The sequence below is a fragment of the Astatotilapia calliptera genome, chromosome 1 (assembly GCF_900246225.1).
Source record: "Astatotilapia calliptera chromosome 1, fAstCal1.2, whole genome shotgun sequence".
In the NCBI taxonomy this organism is placed as follows: domain Eukaryota; kingdom Metazoa; phylum Chordata; class Actinopteri; order Cichliformes; family Cichlidae; genus Astatotilapia; species Astatotilapia calliptera.
The window spans coordinates 27,267,558-27,289,676 of NC_039302.1; the positions used below are offsets into that span (position 1 = coordinate 27,267,558).

Below are 22,119 nucleotides of genomic sequence, written 5' to 3' on the forward strand. Positions count from 1 at the left end.
CATGAAAATTTGTATTTTCCCCACAATAAAATATGCATTTTGAAATAAGAAAACTGAGGTTCTATTCAAATTTCTTTTCTTGTGTTTAATCATGACATCAGCTACAGCAAAATACCAAAAAAGTAGAGACAATATACACAACACATTTAACAGCATGTGTAACTACAGCTTCTTAAGAAAAGTGACAGTGGGCATTATTTACATGACAATCGGTAATATTGTTTGCAGTATGACACACAAGTTTGATCATGCAGATGATTTCTAAAGGTTATTTGGCTCTTTACAGGAATACATATTTCACACTATGTTAAAAAATAACATATTTATTTAGCATCAGTCATCAGGGTAACAATAACAAAGACTGGGAATACCAACTTCTGCTTAAACAAATATCCACTTTATAGATATTATTGAATATTTTCATTCAGAGACATCTGAGGGCTTGGCTGACTGAAGGTTTCTTCAATACACACCTGAAATAGTGCTAATATTTCAGGCTGGGCTTTGGGATTATTGGCCATCAAATGTAGATACCTTTGTTGGAAACTACCACGATAAAAACTCTAGGCCCAAACCTGCATGAGACAGAAGTGCAGAGTTAAAAACATAAATTTTTATGTCAGTAGCTACATTAAAAAAAAAAAAAAATTAACCAGCCACTTTATTAGATACCCATTCAACTACTTGTTAACACATATATCTAATCGGCCAATCACCTGGCAGCAACATTTAGGCATGTAGACATGCTTTGACCAAGCACTTGAATGGGGAAGAAAGATGGTTTAAGTCTGAGTATTTCAGAAACTGCTGATTTATTGGGACTTTCCACAGAATCATATCAATTGTTTACTGAGAAAGGTCCAGAAGAGAAAATATCCGGTGATCAGCGGTTTTCTGGGTGAAAATCCCTTGTTGATAGGTCAGAGGAGAATGGTCAGACTACTTCCAGCTGATAGGAAGTTAACACTAACTCAAATAATAACTTGAAAAAGAGTATCTTTGAGTGCAAATATGATGAGCCTTGAAGCAGATGGGCTACTGAGGACCACAGAGAATGCTCCTGTCATCTAAGGACCGGCAACTGAGGCTACAATTCACAAAGGGTGACCAAACTTGGAAAAATGTTGCCTGGTTTGATGAGTCTTAATTTCTGTTAGATGGTGCGATCAGAATTTAGCATAAATAACATGAAACCACAGATCCATCCTGACTCGTTTCAACAGTTCAGGTTGCTGGTGATGGTGTGACAGTGTTTAGGATATTTTCTTGGCACATTTTGTGTCCCTCGCTATCAACTGAATATCATTTAAGCACCACAACTTAACCTGAGTTTTCTTGCTGACTATGTCCATCTCTTTATAACTACAGTGTACCCATCTTTTGATGGTTACTTCTAGCAGGATAACACACCATGTTACAAAGCTCTAATCATCTCACAAAGAATTGAAGAAGTTCTGAGAGCAAATGAATGTCCAATCCAGTATTAGCAAGGTGTGCCTAATAAAGTGGCTAGTGAATTTATAAAATGACTCATTCACTAACGGAACATGAAGTATATTTTTAAATTAAAAAGCCACAGTAAATTCCAAAACAAGCCTACTGTTTACCCAAAACAAAAATATAATTTGATCCTGTTGAGAAACTCCAGCTCACCCGTAAAGTGCTATCCCAGGAAGCTGAACAGAGCGCTGTGCCATCAGGTGACACTCTCACTCTGCTAACACGGTTCTCGTGACCAAACAATATGGTGGCACGAGTCCCCTTCAAAACATCCCATACATTGATAGCGTAGTCATTATAACCAGCGAAGAGCAGACGGCCTGAGGGTGGAAGAAAGAGAAAGATATGGTGGAGACATAGATGAAAAGGAAGTGGGAAAACCAGGGAAGCAGACACTCACAAATTATAAGGTGAAATTCCTTTTGAATCTAAATTTGAGACAGAACAGAGAACCAAAGCGTTCTCAAGCTTTCTTGAGCCAAAACGTACTGAACACATTTGTTACAGCAATTTAAAGAGTGTTTGACTGACTCCTCACCGCTCAGAGAGAAGTCACAGGTGGAAGCGCCAAATATGATGCTGTCCTTCTGGTAGACTGCCACTTCACGGTCAGCTCTCAAGTCATAGAAACGGCACTTTGGAAAACCAGAAAACATAGAAACAACCAGTATGTAAAAACATACCAAGGTGGTTATTCCGGTAGATGGCCTACAGTGCAGATTATCAGAGTAAATCACAGCAACGAGGCTGAGGTTGCTTTTAGAGCTAAACTGATGTTGCCGTTGTTTCTGCCACGCCCTAATTAATGTGACCAATCAAATTACAGGGAGACAGGAAAAATAATGAACACTTAACCTAAATCCAACCTGAGAGGTAGCATAAAACTAAACATGTCTCATGACACAGACTACACATGTCTGTACATGTACATGGGACAACTGTTAGTAAAAATGTAACACATGTTTAATGTTTGTAAAAGGACCTTCTTCGTCTCAAAAAAAAAAACTCCCTCAAAATGCAACTTAAAGATGAAAAAAAGGAAATTCGAAATTGGAAAATGAGTCACCTAAGTTTAAAAAAAACAATCTCAACAACGACTATTGTTCAGAGACAATAACTCCAGTCTCCCAAGGGAAATGGATCCATTAATCTGGGACAATCTGCTCTTTATTGTGACCTCGTTGCACTTTATATTATCTCGCCTGACGTCTTAAAGTCTTCCTGCTTTAAGGTTTTTCTGCCAGAAAGCACTGAAGGAAAATTTCTCCCATCAATGGCTTTTTCCTTTCGTCTCAGCCACTTGTCTGCTAATATAAAACCTAATGTAGTTGTACAATTTTATCCAGGTGTAAGCTTTGAACCACAGGTCAGAGTATCAGTGCAGTCCTGCTTTCTTCCATAAACATGAAGTCTCTCACGCTTTCCAGGTTTAAGGAGGAATCATTTCATCCCAGTCCCAGCTTGAGTCCCAGTTTGTTTTAGAAAGAATTTTACTGATGACAATAAGTCTTTATACTAAGGTAATTAATCGATAATAACAATTTTACATCTTAATAAGTCTAAATAAGTGCTGATAATAAGATCACAAACAATCCTTACAGGATTTGTATGTTTTTTTTTTTTGTTACTTTAATGATATTACCACATTTTTAAAAATGTATTTAATAACAGTTAACTATGCACTTTAAAACTGACCTACACATTTTTTCCCTAAAAATACCTTATTATGGGTAATAAAGCTATTAATAACTAATGTGCTTTTTAAAACTCTAGGTGTCTGGCTTGAGTACTACATGGTGTCGAGACTGAAAAAAACAAACAAACTAAAGTACAATATTTTAGTGCAATAACATCTCAATGTCTTTTGTTGTCATTGCTTTTAGTCTCTTATTGATAGTTCTGTATTGATTTTCTGCATTTGGTATGTTTCTGTTTTTTTACTTCTATTTTAATGTCATCCTTAAGGTTAAGCTTATACTCAGTTTTATCTTGTTTTGTACTCTTAATGTATCTATTCTGTAGCGTTGCTTTTAAAGCACCTTTCTAATAAATAAAACTATTAATGTTGTTATAAATGCCTTGATAAGAAAAAGCGAATCACAGAGTTCACAATAAAGCTTAATAATGTTCCAAAAATAAATCAGAGGGAGCTCTGTGACTCAATATTACTGCTCCACGCAGGAACTGAGACAGTCATTTATCGTATTGTATCACTGATGGCACAGAGTGACATGAGCTCATCGAAACAAACAGATGAGCAGGTTACATGACAGGACTCACCGTCGCATCATCAGAGGCAGATGCAAATGCATCTCCACTGGGGTAGTACCTATGCACAAGTAGACAAAAGCAGGTTTAGAAATGATGCGGTAATGATGTATTTTCCATTGAAGAGGAAATTGACAGATTCTGTTTTTAATTTAAGCTTTTCTTTTGAAGTAAGTAAATTATTTTGGTGCATGATCTGCATCACAGAGCTCAGTCTGTATGACCAACACAAGAACACAAACAAGTCTTCTAAATGAAAAATGTGTTGGTTTCTCAATACTCTCCTTTTGTTCACACACTCAAAAAATATCTATAAGAAAATACAAAAATGTAAAAATAATGTCTCAGAAATAAATTAAAACTATTATATTTATTTTTGTTGAATTGTTTTTCTCTCAACATCAAAAGGCAGCAGCTGTCTTCACTCAATGTGTGAACATACTGTATGTGGTTTTGCTCTTCATGGATTTTGATTTATTCAATTTGCTCCCTTTGGCTACAGCTTTTTAATGTCTGTCAAAGAAATGATCCATTTTTCATTTGTAAAATCAAGAAACTGTGATTCACTTAAGCTTTTTAAAAGAGTAGGACCCACTTCACGCAGTTGATGTCAGACTCGTGGCTCTCGAAAGATTGAATGTTCTGTCCAGAGCGCATGTCCCACACATTGGCCTTCATATCACAGCCCTGACAACACAAACACACACATACAGATAAACAGACACACACAGGCGCACAAAGAAAATATTGTTGTTCTCCAGTAAAATCCCAGTTTCTTCATCATAGTTCAATGAAAACCAAACACAAAGAAGTGAATTACAGGGTTTCCCCTGAAGAAGACCACATAAATCTCAAACCAATCCACAGAATATTTCTCTCTCTCTCTTTCGCTCTCACCCCAGAGACAAAAGTGTTTCCAGTCTCAGATGGGGCGAGGTCCAGGGACAGGACATCAGCTGTGTGACCGTGGAAACTCTGCAGCAGCTGCCCGCTCTCCACATCCCACAATGCACATGTGCCATCGCCACTGGAGGTCAGGAGCTAGCAGACACAAATGTACAGAGATACATGAATATAAGAGCAAGGCCATGCATCTTCTTTATATATACAACACTTTTTATCACTCATGCCTGTTTGTTTAACCCTTAAGCAACCCAACTACTTTAGCAGCTAAAATGATAAGCATCATTTATGACCCAATCATATTTTATGGAAACTTCAACTAAAAGCACAAACTGCAGAACTAAATAATTTAGACAATTGCCATTTTACAAAACAATTTTTTTAACCCAAAGGTATATTTCAGTGAATTGTGTAGTACAATTGTGTATTTTTACATGCTAGTATAATTTTAACACCAAAATATGACACCATCGTCAGTGTGTTTTTTCCATCCTGTTCTAACTATACACAAAGCTCTGATTGTTGATGTGTAATATTATAAAACACTGAAATATAACTAAATGTTAGCAGTCAGAAATAAATACAGTCCTTTCCACAGCATTGGGGAGTTCCTGTAAAAACTCGGAGAAGCAGATTGAAGTAATCATGGCATGAAACGTCACAAAGGCACGTTCCAATATCTGATTGAGGTTAGAAATGATTTTTAGGGAAATGTTTTTAAATATCTTTGCCCAATCGAGAACCTTGAAGCCAGTGAAACCCAGACCATAGAAACTAAACAAAAAGGAAGCTTAGAAATATTAAAATAGTTTGGAAAGCCTATTTTTTGGTTGAAACTGGGATACACAACAGAACAATGATCCCAAGCACACCAGCGAATCTACAGCAGAATGGCTGAAAAATAAAATAATCAAGGTGCTGTCCTTGCAGCACCTTGATTATTTTTGATTTTTTTTTTTGCTGCGAAATGTGGTTCTAAAAACTACTGAATCATGAGGCGTCCATTTTCACATGACTGTTAACTCTAGCACTTGATTAATTCAGAGAAGTGAAGGTTTCTTTACCCTAAACACCCACACAGACATATGATTAGTGGTTTTATCTTTGCTGGGTTTTTTTCCTCCTTCTTTAAAAGTATTTTTAGCTGCTTGGTTTCATTTCTCAGTTCAATTACGTAGAAATGAAACAGATAATACACTAGATAGTGTGCTCCTAATCATTACGCAATTATGGTCAAATAAAGTACTTTTTTAAAAATTAAGCGTTCGGCTTGTTTTATTCTGCTTTTATAGATGGATTGCTCTGAGGGGTTGTCAGTTAATTTGCCAGGAAATCTGACCTAAAGAGGAACCTTTGCCTATTTATTAGTCAAGGCAGGTTTTTTTTCTATAGCACAGTTCATGCACAAGACAAATCAAAAGGCTTTACATAAACATTAAAAGGACATTAATAATAAAAACCTAAAAAAATAAATACATGAATGAAATAAAATTAAAAACAAAACAAAATATCGAGAAACCGTCATCAGAATACATGAAGTGAGTTGCATATGATACAAACAGGCAACGTGGGGAAGAAGAGTACATCCTCTCTGTTACAAAAACTCTTACTATGTATCTGAATACAAAGAAGCAGACAAAATGTCAACAAATCCTCTAATGAAAACAGATTACGGGCACTTAGAGACACATGCAGACATCTGAGGTCCCTGCCGGCTGGTGGATTAGAGAGCTCCTGCTGGATGACCCCAGGCACAAAAAACACCACACATCCTGCTTGCACCAAGCGGTAACTCCAGTTTCAACACGAATATAATTATCAGTAAGCCACAATTACTCCCACACACAGATGGAAATCTCAGCGATCTGACGGAGAGCCTTTGCATCACTTTACGCACCACCAGCCTGACCTTAAAACTTCCATGGTTGGTTCGTTATTACTCAGTGAAACCACACAACAGCACCAGCTGAAAACCTGAGCTAACACACGGATATACACAAATACTACACGATCAAAGCATGTAATCTAGACTTTAAGGGATTTTAAAGCTGCTCAATTGAGTCTCCTACACACTGCTGCAGTAAAATATACGGGAACTTAAAAAATATAAAGACTGGCATGCGTGACAGTGTGTTGAAGGGAGAAAAAAGACGACAGACAGGAAGACGACATGCATGTGTGTATTTTTGTGTTAAATGTTCTGCCCTCAAGTCACTGTGCTCCACTCTTCTTTAGATAAAAGCCACTCAGTGTCTATTAATACACCCATGAGAGAGGATCATACCTTCCCCCCCCCCTCGTCTCTTTCCGGCCCCTCCTCATCCCTGCCACCCATCTCCTTTCTCCTCTCCTTCCCTGCCCTCATTTTACCTCCACTCCCACTGTGTTCCTGTGCCTCACCGAGGGCCAAAGTGAAGTAAATTATTAATGCCAAATATTTCAGGTCGTCTCCTTCATGTTCCCTTTTTGATTCTCTTCCTCTCCCTACCTGTACAGAAAAGACCCCTAACTTTCAACATATGGAAGCCAGTATTTAAAAGAAAAATGAAGAAGATAACCGTCACTATTCCTTGAAAAAACAAGACTGATTAGATGTAATGAAGGAGGGATGGAGGTGGAAGGGAAACATTCATACGATGAGCAGCTTGATCGGGTAATTATGCCATGTTTTTTCTTTATATTTAGCAGTGCTACAAAAGCTTTTCTCGCTATCATGGCTCAAAGTAAAGAAAAATCCTTGTTGCACTCGTTGGCTGCATTGAATATGCTACCATGTACTTCTACTGGCTATTTGAGAAGCCTGGAGGACCACATCCCCTAAAAGCTCCACCAGCTGATGCGCCGCTCACCTGCATGTCAGAGTTGGTGAAGGAGCAGCCTGACACATAGTTGGTGTGCATAGCAACCGACTTCTTCTTCGCAGCCAAGTTCTCATTTTTGTCCAGAGACAACGGGATGACTGAGCACTTGTTATCCAGGCCACTTTGGGAGAAAGCAAATGTTCAGTAATGGGTTTCACCCCAGTTACAGCGACAAAGTAGTCACCGATAACCATTCATGATTAAACACAAAGATCTTTCCCCCTACCCGCATGCTATAGCACAGCCCGAGGGGGCATAAGCACACGCCAGCACCCACGTGCACGGCAGGGGAACTCCATGCTCCTGTGGGCAACAGAGAACGTAATAAACACACATACGCAAAGAAAAAAAATGGTTATTATGGTTAAAAAAAACACATATCTTCTTTTTTAACATAAAAACAAGCAAGGCAGCTTGTGCACAGCTGTGGTTTAATCTGGATGTGGTGTGTATTAATGAGGATTAAATTCAGTGTACTTATGCCTCCTCGTCACGAGGCATAACGGCTAGAAAAGCTGAATCCTGGCTATCATTTAAGGCCGGACACATACACTGAGTGATTATGGGGGACAGATGGATAGATAATATTTGAATTCATATTTCCATATAGTCGTGTCAAGTCCTCTTTCTCTCTCTTTGAGGATATAGGATGGCCCACTCACACCCTCAACACCAGCACATATGGTGATGGAACATGCATCTGAGCATTCAGAGGAAGAGAAAAATCACTCAGACTTACATAACAGACGGAGATTGATTCTGATCTTTTTTATGTTGAGGGAAATTATTAAGGTAGACTGAAAACATGAGCATTAGCATTAATGCAAGAGCACTAATGGTGCTGTAACAGTATGCATTATATGTTATATTTACTCAAAAAATTAAACTTGTTATTTTTAAACTTGGGACAAGGTTCCTGTAATGTAATTTTTGCTGCAACTTGAGATGAATTTGGACTGAAGCGTGAAAGATTCACAGCAGCAGATTGTCATATTTTGCAAGCCCCTGACGTAAAATGTTCCTCTTTTCCTTTCCAGAAATTTGCAAGGAGAGGAAAAGCACATGATGTTTCCAAGTTCCCAAATTTCATAGACATGAAATTCATAGTTTTTTTTGTAATTTTGCAAGAATAATAAAAAATGCACTAAAAGTTCAAGGAATTCTTACACATACAAAAACGCCACATAAAGGTTTACACACCTTATTAAGAGTGAATGCATCCCAGACGATCACTTTTCCGTCCTAGGATAGAGAAATGAAGTCTTTTAATGGAAAAATAAACGCACAAAAACAAATAGGCCAACACAGAATAACAGACACACTGTTGTGTCATAGAAACAACACAATATTTATCTTTAGATACTACATCTTGTGTATGGATGTATGTGTGTGTGTGTGAGCAGGTGCATACCTGTGATGAGCTGACCATGCGTCGCTTGTCTTTGCACCAGTCCATACACAGCACCTTGTTCCCGTGACCCTTCAGTACACGTCTGGTCTTTATGGAGAGAGCACTCAGCACCTCAACCTTCTCTGCCACCTGGTGCACTGAGGTGTAAAACACACGCGCGCACACACACACACACACACACACACACACACACGCACACACACACACACAGACACACGCACACATACACACACACACACGCACGCACAATTTACCAGTGAAAAGAAAGTGAAAACATTAGCAAAACAAGTGGTTTTTATGAATGTAGAAATCTGTGCATTTTGCTGTTTTTTCTAACAATTTCATAATCAAAATAATCTTTATCTAAAAAAAGATAAAGATATTTTTTATATTTCTCAACTGCTAATGCTCTGTTGTTGTACATTTCACTTAAATGCACATTAGCCTGTTATTAAATATCAATGATCTGATGCTCTCACTCTGCCAGTGAACATCACTGTCGATAGGCGATGCTTTTATCAGATAGATATTTAGTAAACTTGGCTTTCAAAACTGCTGTCATGTAATGTTTTTGTAGTTCAAATATGCTTGTTATTAGATCATTGCTAGCTCTGCCAGTAAATTACAGCATTAGTGGGCATAACGCTAAAGAGTTTGTCCTTGCAGGCGCACTGTTGCCTCTGCATGTCAGCTTCATAGACTGTAGCCCTAAATTATTATGATTATTATATATAAAGGCAGTTGTAACATTCAAGTGACAAAAAAACATTAATAATTCTGATCTGCCAAATAAAGTTTTTCATTCCCCAGCACTTTTAACTAACAGCCGTATATTTCCAGTGTTTTCTATACCAGACTTATTCATGATCAAATATCCCCCCCCCCCCCCCCCCCTCTTTTTTTAAGGTTCCCATGCTTTGCCCCTCAATTAAAATAACAAATCCTGGAAACGCCCCTGCACAAAACCTCTCCTTTGCCACCCCATGTAAAATTTCAGAGACAAGTCCAACAGCTGGCAGCTGCATATTTTAAGCAGATAAGAAAATGTTTCATTAGAAAACGAGAAGCAGAGTGCTTGAAGCTCGTTTTGCTGTTTGTTTAATTCATCACTTACACTCCACGTCGTTCAGCTTGTTTCGCTCCTCCTCCAGCTTCTTCTTCAGAGTCTCGCTCTCCCTCTTCAGTGACTCCAGGGTTTCCCCTTTTTGGAGCCCCTGACAAGCCATCTTCGAGAGCAGAGAAAAGAGGAGAGCAGAGGGAGGAAGGGAGCGGGAAACAAGGGAGAATTGGGAGAAGCGGGTGGTTGGCGGTTAGAGGTTTGTTTAAATAGTCCTCGAGCGCGACTGTGATGCTGTTGCGCGTGCTGCACTCCGCTGCTCTGCTCAGCCTCCTCCCCCTCTCTGCTCCCTGCACCGCTGTTCACCGGGAGCTCCTCAGTCTCCACCTTTTGTCTTATTCCCATATTCCAGTTATGGCATGACAGCTGCTTTCAAAACGCGTTGTTATTTAACATAAAAATTTATGCAAGAAAATTTATATGAGAAAATATTAAGATGTTTAAATAATGATGAGGCATTATATATGAGAAAGCTGACAATCTTCAGTTTAAGTTTGTGGGACAATTCTGAAAAGGTAGGTCTAAATCCTATTTTGAGTTTTTAGTTTTTCATCAGTTTTTTTCTGGAAAATGTTAATTAAAGTTAATTTAGACAGTCCGATTGAAGGACTGTCTAAATTCACATTAACATATCTAAAAAATTCAAAGTATATTATACATAATTGTGACTATATAAACTGCTATTGTAAATCTATCCAAGCGCCTGCTTATAAAAAATAAAATTAAAAACCACCACAATCTTAGAAAATGTTGCTATACTTTATTTGTTATTTTTTGTGGTGGAAAATTGAAAGAAATAAAATTGTGAGCCTCTATATGTCTTATATGTTATTTACTGAAATGTCTGCAGAGGGACCAACTCATCACAGAAGGTAAGACAGTCTGCAAACGAGTGGCCACGAACAAAGAAATGATTCAATATTTAAAGCTTGATTCTCACGCATGCATGCTGGCTGGAGTCTAACAGAGTGAAGCCAGATTGACCTAAACAAAGATGCAAGATGCATAAACCAGAGCTGCTCTGCTCGCCTTGAGGCACATGCAAAGGGTCACTGCTTATACACTCCCATTTACGTTAACCTGTGTGCAGACAAACAAAGCTTTCACAGTAAAACAAAGAACAGAGTAAAACAGTTACAGCTCTTATTTTTCTTCTACACTTCTCAGCGCCAGTGCTGGAAGTGAGTCGCTCTTCTTGCATCACTTTGCCACTACTGGAGATTCCAGGCTCTGGTTGCCTAGGTAACCCTTTACCATATTGCCGCCCCGCACCCTGACACATGGCTCAGTGGTTCGCTTCGCTCTTACTGATGCTAAAAAAAGTTTTATATTTCTTTTAGTTTGTTTATCATATTCTCTCTGGAGACGTCATCTTTCAGGCTGCTTTTAAATAAAAGGTTAAATGGGTAAAATTATTACTGGTCAGTTTGTTTCCTGCGCCATCTTTAGGTAATAAATGGTATTACATGAAAGTATAGCCCAGCCCTTGTTTAACTTTGCCTGATGTCTCTTCAGCACAATAAAGAGATTTCTATGACTTGAGCTCAGAGCAGCTGTTTCTTCACATTCTGTTAATAGCTTTTTTAGTAGAATTTAATGAGTGGTGGTGATGATTGTGCACTACCACTTAAATGAATTTAATCATTGTTTTTATTTATTTTACTAAGTTTAAACCCATAGCGGTAGCACCTATACATTCATGTAACAACAGCAGCAGGACACATAAAGCTTGATGAATTACCTAGCAGGTGATGATACAGCATGTCTAAACATGCTGCAGTTTCAATACTGTGCCATGTTGATAGTGATTAACGTGTTTGTGTGTCCTTTTCTGCAAGTGAATATCAAATAAAATTGACAATTTTTCCCACACTAGCCATTCAAATGTTATTTAACATAATCATTACATCAAACCTCAATAGAATCAAAGTAGGCAGTTTGATCCTTTGTTACAGATCTATTGTTTGTTTAATTGAAGCAGATATGTTAATATTATGTAAAGTACATGTTAGGAAGTGTATTTCTGTCCTTGTTTGGAGATGATCACAGGGGACACTGGTGTCAAGTGAACTGAGAGCCACTTCCTGTGTGTGTGTGTGTGTGTGTGTGTGTGTGTGTGTGTGTGTGTGTGTGTGTGTGTGTGTGTGTGTGTGTGTGTGTGTACATGTCAAAAGGTGCTGATGAGCGATGGGTCATTAGTTAAACAGATGCTGCACAAAGTGTGAGTGTCTTCAAACTAAAGATGTACCTCACATGTAGAAGCACGTCCTGATTTTACCACTAACCCTAACACTAAGCCACAGGAAGAAATATATATTTTTAAAAAAACAGCAAGGAAATTGTTTTACAGACAAGTGCAAATAATTTGTTTACACCCATCTGCTACTACAGCTTTAATATTGTGATAAAATTAAAATACATATTAGAATAGTAGCATTTCTTTCCAGCATGGAAGTACAGTAACTTGGACAGGTGAGCTAACCTGATTTCCACCTGTCAAAACTACAAACACTGGCATTTAGCTCTGTAAAGTGAATAATTTCAAAGTAATAAAATTGTTTCGATATTTAACAAACAAAAAATCTCCAGTTCATCTGCAGAATGAGGCAACTAAATTAATAAAATGGAGCAAGCTACCAAGCTCAAACAGAGCTAAACAATATTTATGTGTTCCCTAAATGCAGATAATACTTGACTCACACATTTTTTTACATTTAAAGGGGAGTAGCAGAATATCTGCCTTCAGATATGCAAGGTTGTAGCATTCATGTTAGTGATGCTGGAGGCAACGAGCATTAGTGACAAAAACATCCTGCAGCACTGTTGAGCATACCAAGCTGTCCATATTATCCCTCGATTGGTGAGTTAGGAACACTCCGGGCATTTTTTGCCAGTATTGGAGAAACAGACGTCTCATCATGTGAATTGTTAGGTGGTAGCTGCTCAAGTATAAAGCTTTTAAATCAGGGACAGAGGACTTTTTTTTCACAAGGGCTACACATGACATCTATGCTTATGTTCAATTTAATAAATTTAATAGACATGGTTGATTAGCTTAAAGGCTATTTGCCGGCCCTGAAGGGCGAAGACCTTTTCTCTAAAAACAACAACCTTCTGTTAGAAAATGTTGACTGCTTAGGTATAAATTTGTTGCACAATCATAAGATTACTTACATAAATGCAGTATCAGCTTTTAAATTAGGCTACATCTTGTTAATTGGTATGCATTGCATGAGCCAATAATGAATGATTATGTTATGAACATGGACTCGGGCTGTTTTTATATAATGGTAATGAATAATTCGAGACTGCCACAACAATCATAAGTGGTGCATGCTCTGTTGTATTTCAGGTAAACAGCAGTACACACTCATTGCAATCATTCACAATGGTATTCATTAGCATAATGCTGCCTTTTGTTTGATTTTTGAGGGGAGGTGTAGCGATGAAAATGAAAGGAGAACATTACCATTTCCACACAGAGGGAGCAGTAGTTGGTGGCCTCGTTCTTAACGTAGATGTTCATCAGAGGACTCGGTTTACTGCAGCTGTCGCAGGGGCCAAAAGTGGCCGCCACGAAAGTCTGGTCACACATGGCTGCAGAGGATCACCAGCACACCTGCAGAAACCCACAAGACACACACATAAAGATGACTTTAATCATCAGGATTACATGTTGGAGGGTTTTCTTTGTGGCTCTTCTGGTTTCTTTTCTCAGCTCTGACCACTTGTCTTGTTTTGCGTTTGTGTGTGTGGAGCTGTACAGAAGATAAGCAGCTGGTAATCTACTCCAGCCTGATCCTCCTCTGAGGAGAGAAGCTATTCTGGGAACCACACACATCCAGCAACACCGAGTTCACAGCAGTGCATGATAAAGGACTTCCAAATCTGAACTAAATATGGTCATCCAAAATATGGATCAACATTTTATCGCTTCCCTACACAATTATATACATTTAAACTGAAACTCAAACAGTTTCCCTCATTTATAATGAATTATCATTTCATGTCATTGGCTTTCCATGACAGTATAACTCATATAATGAGTAAATAATGTATATATAGAACAGCATAGTGTCATATTGGTAGATTGCATTGAGAAGTTTGCACACAAACTCAAAAAAGTTAGTTTTCATTTGAACTTCTTACTGTCCTTTGATGTGTGATGTAATCACATATCAACTTTGTTTAAGTTGTCCTCATATGATCTTTTGTATCAAGTGTCTTAATCATTTGGATACATTTAAATACCCAACACGGTCTTTGATGATTTTATCTAAACTGCAGAGTCAAACATCTAAAACACCAGCTTCCAGTCAGTCCACACAGATAGCTGCCATATCAACAAATAACAATAAATCTTACCTTACAAAATACTTTTTCCCCTCTGTAGAGCAGCTGCTTGTCTCTGGAGATCTAAGTGGATGTTTTCTAGTGAAGAGGATTGTCAGTGAGGGACAGAGAGGGAATGGTAAGCTTCTTAGTGAAGCATTTAAGCCCCAACTCTGCTCTGCTTTTACCACCATGCTTTATACACTCCTGCAGCATTACCTGTAAGGCCTGGGAGGTTACTTTTACTGTGTAACCCCAGTGCATTAGTCTTTTGGATCACCACCAGCTGCACAATTACTTTATGGCACCAATTTACCAGTTATAAGCACAACCGGATTTGCAGAGGGTTTTACAGAAAAAGTGAAAATGTTTCAGTGAGCAGCACTTCTGTGGGTGAAAATGTCTCATTAATGTCAGAGGACAATAGCTGGAGTGCTTCCAGCTGATAGGAAGGCAACAGTAACTCAAACAACCACATGTTACAACTAAGGTATGCAGAAGAGCACGTCTGAATGTTCAATGTGTTGAACTTTGAAGCAGAAGGGGCCCTCAGTATCAGCTGGTATCAGTTGGCCATCATTTAAACCCACAGTCTGATCACTTATTTCAGAGTGAAAACACACCTTCTGATGACTGCTTCCAGAAGGTTGACTCACCGTGTCATGAAGCTCAAATCATTTAAAGTGTTTTTAGACTGTGACAGGGAGTTCAGTGTACTCAAATGGGCTCCGAAGTCACAAGATCTCAGTCCAGTAGAGCACTTTTTGGGAACCGATTTGCACCACGGGTCAGCTGACATCTGCAGTAAATTGTGTGTGATGATGTGATGCCATCATGTCGATATCAAACAAACTCTGAGGAACGTTTTCAGCAGCTTGTTGAAACGGTGCCACAGAGAATTAACACCAAGCCAAGTGGGTACTAGCGAGGTGTAACTAATGAAATCTGCTGTTCAGCAAAATATTGATTTGAGTTTAAGCATAATAAACATTTTTGTTCATCAAAAGCTCAGAAAGTACAGTACCCTCAACAGATTAAAGGCAATGACATCTAAATGAAATCAGGGAAACTGTGTGTAAACCTTCCAATTTTCAGGTTTTGTGCTTTACCTCAGAAATCAGACTGCTTCACCCCCCAAAAGAAAAAACAAAAATTCCACATCTTATTTTGTTTCATGATTACGTTTTCCTAAAACAACCCAAAACTCTCAAAAATAAGAAACACGGAAACCCAAACAGTGCGGAATTCTTTTATTTTACTTTTACAGATTTGACAATTTATTCCAAGTTTCTTAACAGTGAACACATTCACTAAGCACAGCTACCAGAAACTACAAACAGTCCAGTTTTTCCAAATGTACACATGGGATCGGAGAGGAAACATCTGGTACCGGCTTCAGCATGTTCACACCAGTACCTCAAGAGCTGGGGAGGGGATGTATCTCTTTTTAAGTTAGTTTTGAACATTTCTTTAAAACGGCACAATTTATGCTAGTGCTGATGAGAACAATGGTAATTTATAATGTCTGAGTCATATCATACAGCCGATTCTCTCTTTAGTATGGAAATGCAGAGTGAATGAATGACATTTCTCTCCTGTTTGAGAGCCCAAGAGAAGCCCAGGGGAACAAGATGCTGCAGCAGCTCTGCTCAACTAAGAAAGTAACACGAACCACTGAATGAATGAAGATGCTTTTTGTTTTTACTCTGAAACTAGCTAATCCTTTGCAGTGTCCTCTGACTCTGAGCTTCATCTCTGACACCTGTGCCACACATCAACTTATAATGTTAACAAAGAGATGTTAGTCAGTCAGGACATTACCTAGAGGAAGGTCAACAGGCTGCACTTGTGTGAAAAGAACGGGGAAGTTTGATGGATTTCTTTTTACAGTCCATACCCATCTATCGTTTATCAGATTTCCTCTGCAGTGTTGAAAAAAAGTTCATTTTGATGTCTGTGACACCAACTGCAGGACCGAATGACACGCAATCAAAATAAAAAACACATTTCTATTCATTTTACAGTGAAAGAAAAAAAAATACTGCACTGACAGAACAAAACAATGCCATAATGTTCGTTGATCATGTGTGTAAGTCATTCAGATAGCAAGTGATTCAGATAAGGCTTGGTCTACAATGTGCAGCTAAAAATCATGATACACTTCAACGTTTTTAAACATTCATATAATTGATTAACTCCTTCAGTAACCATCTTTCTTACGACTACAAGATATGTTCTCTTTGCACACAACATACACTAAACCAACTACAAATCCAACCAATATAACAAAAACATGGTCCCAGGAAAGTGCAACACAAAATAGCTTTACATAATTACTCCACTTAAAATTAGAGTTTGGCATTCGTACGTCACCTTGATAGTTTTCCCCCCCCTCTGAATGTAAATTTTACATCCTTGAAAAGGTTTGAAAAATTTTAATCAAAACTGCAGAATCCAGTTCATGTGTGTAAGGAGAAAATATTCCATCAAAGTGAAATGTGTTTTTTGAAAGGGTAAGGTCACCGCGCAAAATAAGGTTCACATCAAGGCGAGAGGCAGCCTAATACTAACGGTACAACAAGAAGTAAACTAGAAGTGCCAAAAGACGAGGCAGCGAACAAAGGAAAAGCTGTTTTCACACACAAACTCTGAATAATGGCTGGTGAATCGGGTCACTGCATCCTTTTACTTCTTTTCCACTGTGCCCAGTCTAAACTGGTTTTATACATTTTCTCAAAAAGCACTTGTGCCCAACCCCAACCAGTGATGTCAGTGAATATAGGAGGGGCTATCACAAGAAACTGACCAATGACTGGCCTGATTTCTTCACATGGAAATGACCCAAAATCTGCTGGTAACACTGCATAATAACGGTTTCTCACACCTGCTGAAATGTGAGCTTATTCTCGGAACTGTTTTCACATCAGCACTGGTTCCAGTACTGCTGCCCACGTAAGTGGGAAAAGGGGATTTTGTTTAGGTGAGGATGCCACCTGGGTAATGTAGGAGGTTGGACATGATACACCCATTTAGCTCCTTTTTTTAACGTGAGCTGGCAGGTTAAATATATTAAATATCTCATGCAACTCTTCTCACAAATCCAGCAGATGCATGTGTGAAAACTACTTCAATCCCAACATGGGCAGATTACCAGACACTCGTCCGACACTTCACCTGTGCCTGGGTTTCTCTTCTTTAAAATCAAAAGCATGCACTTGGATTTTGCCAAACCCATGCAGTTTAAGTGGGGGCAGCAGGAGTAGCAGTGCATGCAAGCAAACAATCTGGGCTGAAAGAACATGTGCACCAACAACAAAATGACAAAAAACAAAACTTCTTTGTCACCCTTAACCCAGCTGTGAAACTGAGAAGAGGAATAAATGAACACATTCTGTTTTTCTGGTAATAAAAGTCCACGTTGGGACATGCTGAGTGAAGGTGGACGGGTAGGAGATGTAAGAGGAGTCGAACAGAGCTGTGTTTGTGAGAGGATGCAGCAGAGGGAATGTAAAGCTCAACAGATTTTTGCAGCCTTTTGCATCTATTCTGCTCAGTAATACATGGCTTTAGATTATCTTAAGAAAATAACAATACTGAACAAAGTAAATAATCACACAATGACAACAGTAAAACATTTTTATGGCTCTGAGCCAGAAGACAAGAAAAAAAAACAGTAAGCAGAGTGTAAGGTTGGTACTCATACAGTATGTGTTCATGTCAGTGTTTCCTGTGACGCTCGGCTTTGGTCACAGCTGTAAACGGTGCAGGTGCAGACTGTCGCAGGTTAAACCCTTTGCAGAGTTTGAACCTTAAACCTTCTCAATCTGTCCTCGCCTATAAAACCTGTGCTACACTTCATCTGCCAGACATGCAGGCTAAACATGACAAAAAAAATATCTCAAGGTTTAAGACGCGACCTAACAAATAATTATCTGTGCCGGCACTCATTAAAGATACTACATATTTACCTGATATTGACATAATAGCCAAGGAAGCAACTAAAACTGTCTCTAAGAAGCTGTTTGCCGTGGGAAAGAGTGGTCCCATCCTTCACTTCGGACACATTCGCTGCAAGGGGGAAGCTTCTAATCTTAAAAAGGGATGTAGCTATAAGTGCAATAAATAAAATACAGGATATATATTATTCATATTTATATAGATATTTATTTATGTATAAATAATATAGTACAGATGATGAATTTTGTCTTGGCTTGACGTGTTCAGAGAATAAAACGTACAAAGTGAAATCTGCTCAGTGGTCACCTCAACACGGGGTGGAGAGAGCGCTGACTTTTTCACCTCATCATTCAGCTGCCCTCACACAGGAGCTCAGAATTTACCCAACATGAGGGCGGACTGCTAGACTGACAAATCATAACTTGTTTTGAGGCTTCAGCTCCACCTGGTGGGCCTGCTCTCGTGTATCGAGACAATAACAACAACAACAACAACAACTATCTTAACGATTACTGGAAACGCAGATGAAGGATCGATGGCGAGTACTGGAGGCATTGATCTGGTCCTGTGGCTTCTCTAAGAGGCGGGCGTTTTGTACAAGCAGCGGATGATGCTCAGGGCTTACGGCCAGATTTAAACCAGCGGAAATAACCACATGTGTGCGTATCTGTGCGTTCGTGAAAGAGAGAAGGCGAGTGTGCGTCTGTACGTTCGGAGGATGAAAGTACTTTACAGATGTGACGTGTCTGCATTTTTCATGTATGTGCGTGCATGTCTGAGTTTAAACTAGAGAAACTGCTGAACCCTTTCACCCGTTTATTTAAACATGACTTCAAATCGTGTTAACGTGAGTGAAATTTGCGAGTGTTTGTGGTGTTTTAAATTTTTCGGGGAGACGGTGACTTGCAAATCCGACTGTGGCCACTAAGACAAATTCGCCGCAGGGCTCAGAGTGCTCTGGTGGGCTCGCATTAGACACGGGTGAGGAAGGCCAAGTTAAGCGAGCTGGGGATCTGGATGGTTTCCAGTGCGAGGCAAGAAGGGTTAAACGGGAAGGTGACGGGATAGATCATCTTCGTGTCCATCAACAGCTGGGGACTCTCACAGCGGTCCCGCAAGCGAGTCTGGAGAGAGAGATGATGGAAAAAGTTCATGTGCATTAAAAAAAAAAAAAAAAAAAAAAGGTAGTAGACAGAAAATATATTAAGCCAGTCTGTTTGAAGACTCGACAAGTAAGAAAAGTTATCTTGGTGCAGAATCGATTGCATGAACTTTAGTTCGTAAATACCGATCAGTGCAGTGACTCAGATCTGAGAGGACCCTTGAGCTCAACATAGTGCCTATGGGAAGTGTCAGGGAACTGTACTTGTTATCAAATTTACAGCTCTCTTATTACAAGATAGCTACCACTAAAAAGTAACCTGTTACTTTAAAAATAAATTATATAAACACCGTCTTTGCAATTATCTATCCAGCTACTGTACATCGACTTTACTACACTTCACAGTGAGTCGATCTTGGCAGCACCCCCTCCACCACATAAACAAGCGCATTCATTTCCATCAGAGCGACGGCTTTAGGCAAAGCCAAAGCTAGCAGTTGTGGTTTTGGAGCTGTAGCTACATATCATTCTCTTCCTCACCAGCATTGTTGCGAATGTAGTTTTAACTTGACGTTACTTCTGACATATTTCTCTCACATGACATATATTAGCACAAAGGAAACTGAATATAAAAGCCATCCCCATCCAATGCTGACCTTAACATGCACGCTGACACTGGATGCATTCATCTCTGCAGCTGTGTTGCTTGGCGTTTCAGTTACTCAAGCAGAACAGAAGTTTCTGTTTATCAGATGCCCAGAAACGCCAGAAAAATGCTGATGTTTTTCAAAGCAGCACACATTCATTGCCTTTACGGTACATGCACTAGTTAACAACAACAGGTGTCTCAAAGACCTCACAATATTAGTGACAAAACCCAAACAATCAGACAGTTTTCTACGAGTGACCGCTTTGAGGAAGAACTTCCTTTTAACAGGAAGATAACCCGGGCAGAGCCAGCCTCACTCAGCTGCAGCTTGCCTGGAACCAGAAAAAAAATGACCCCAAAACACTGAAGATAAAGCAGTATAGACTTGATTTAGCCAAAAAAGAAATTACCTGTATGGTTCGTATGAATGCGACTGACACTCTCTCCTCAAACTCGTTGACGGGGGTGTAGAGGTTCAGGACTTTTACGATCTGAAAGACATAAGACAGAAAAGTTAAAAACACAGAAAGAGAAAGGTTTTAGCTGAAGCTTTAGCTGATAATAATTTTAAAAATATTTTACCTGAGCAGTGGTGAGAGCGTGGCACATGGAGCAGATGGCCTCTGCATCCTCGTCAGTCTTCTTCTTCACCTGCAGCAGCTGAGCGGCCTGGATCAGAGGCTCCAGCGTCTCTTTGGCTCCGCAGGTCATCAGACCTTTGTCTCTGAGCCACTCCTCCAGCTGACTCACATTGTACCTGCAAACACGCATGATGAGATAACGCATCCGGCCTCACTCTGGAGATCTTCTCTGAGCAGCGACACCTCATACCTGATCTGCATGCCTTTGCTCCAGGAGCACATGTCTTTGCGTAGCAGCAGGTTGTTGAGTGTGACAGCGCCGATGATGTAAAACTGCTGCTTCACCACCTGCTTGATGAGCTCAGGGTCGGTGCCGTGCTGGCACATGGTGGAGTGGAAGGCGCTGAGCTGACGCAGGATGGAGTCCAGGGTGTAGGTGCCCTCGTCGGCAATGCTTGACGTCCGTTTACGCAGACCCGTGGGCTTAACTCCCGACACGCCCTGAATGGTCTCGTGCTCCAACATGCCAGAGACTGAGGAAACACACGCACACAGGAGGTGTATAAGTACATGTGCTCTACCCGCTTGTTAAATGATGACCAACTGACCCTGATTATAAGTTCAACCCTCTCAGCATGTACTTACTTCTTTTGCATCGAGTCTTGTGAAAACTATATGTCAGCCCAACTACATCTCTGTAGCTAGCTGTGGGTGCCTGAACATTTTATGGCAACTTCCTAACTTCACCAACCATCTAAAATCTTACTATTTTTAAATCCTCGTCTATAATTACATTTATAGCAGTAAAATTATAGTATCACATGGATTTATTTCAGAAATTCCTCAGCTAGAATTTAGCATTTTTTCTTTATTTTGATAGCTTACAGTTATGGCTAACTCCTAACTGCACCTCGTAAATCCTCTTTTTCATGGATGCGCAACTGTAACATCAGTAAGAGCAGATACAGTGAGTACTTTGGACCATATTGAACTGTCAAAGGTGTCTTAAAGCTTGTTTGCATAAAAGAACCAAAGGAGCAGGAAATTACTTATCAAGTGACACACACACATCACATGTACAGGGACAAACCTATCATGGGCTGGAGGATGTTCTCCATGCATTTGATCAGCTGCTGGTAGATCTGGATGGCCAGGTCGCTGATCACTTGTCTGTACTCTGCGAGGTCGAAGTTGGACAGACAGTGCTCGTTCTGCCTCGACGTGTTGTGTTTCATGAATTGCTGAGACAAGCACAGAAAACAATGTGTCAGAGAAGGTGAACGATGTCAATATTAATCCACGACACAGTCGGTCAATACAAAAAACAAACAAACAATCAAAACAACAGCTTGTTACGTCAAGCTTTATATTTTTTGTCCTTTTGGTCATTTTTAACAGATTAGTATATAAAGGACTGTAACAGCAAGATAATAAAAGA

The 22,119-nt window shown here is 39.4% G+C and overlaps 2 protein-coding genes across 10 annotated transcripts in view; both read right to left on the minus strand.

The window, feature by feature from the left end:
- Nucleotides 1-64: 64 nt before the first annotated feature.
- On the minus strand, nt 65-14,551 carry gnb5b (guanine nucleotide binding protein (G protein), beta 5b). The gene is made up of 13 exons (XM_026172573.1): nt 14,426-14,551; nt 13,530-13,679; nt 10,058-10,169; nt 8,944-9,080; nt 8,733-8,774; nt 7,759-7,835; nt 7,521-7,653; nt 4,666-4,809; nt 4,364-4,455; nt 3,781-3,829; nt 2,039-2,135; nt 1,654-1,820; nt 65-575 (listed from the first exon to the last, which is right to left on the minus strand). Exons 2-13 carry the CDS (start codon nt 13,653-13,655, stop codon nt 564-566), a joined length of 1,188 nt encoding a protein of 395 aa, XP_026028358.1. The 5' UTR covers nt 13,656-13,679; nt 14,426-14,551; the 3' UTR covers nt 65-563.
- Nucleotides 14,552-15,627: 1,076 nt separating this feature from the next.
- myo5aa (myosin VAa) overlaps nt 15,628-22,119 on the minus strand; it is a 63,258-nt gene continuing 56,766 nt past the window's right edge. For all 9 annotated transcript variants that reach the window (XM_026172509.1, XM_026172499.1, XM_026172507.1 and 6 more), the window contains 5 exons: nt 21,772-21,922; nt 20,932-21,214; nt 20,683-20,857; nt 20,511-20,591; nt 15,628-19,473 (listed from right to left, as the gene is read on the minus strand). In XM_026172509.1, the coding sequence (XP_026028294.1) occupies nt 19,321-19,473; nt 20,511-20,591; nt 20,683-20,857; nt 20,932-21,214; nt 21,772-21,922 (843 nt within the window). In that variant the 3' untranslated portion in view covers nt 15,628-19,320. The remainder of the gene's footprint in view (nt 19,474-20,510; nt 20,592-20,682; nt 20,858-20,931; nt 21,215-21,771; nt 21,923-22,119) is intronic.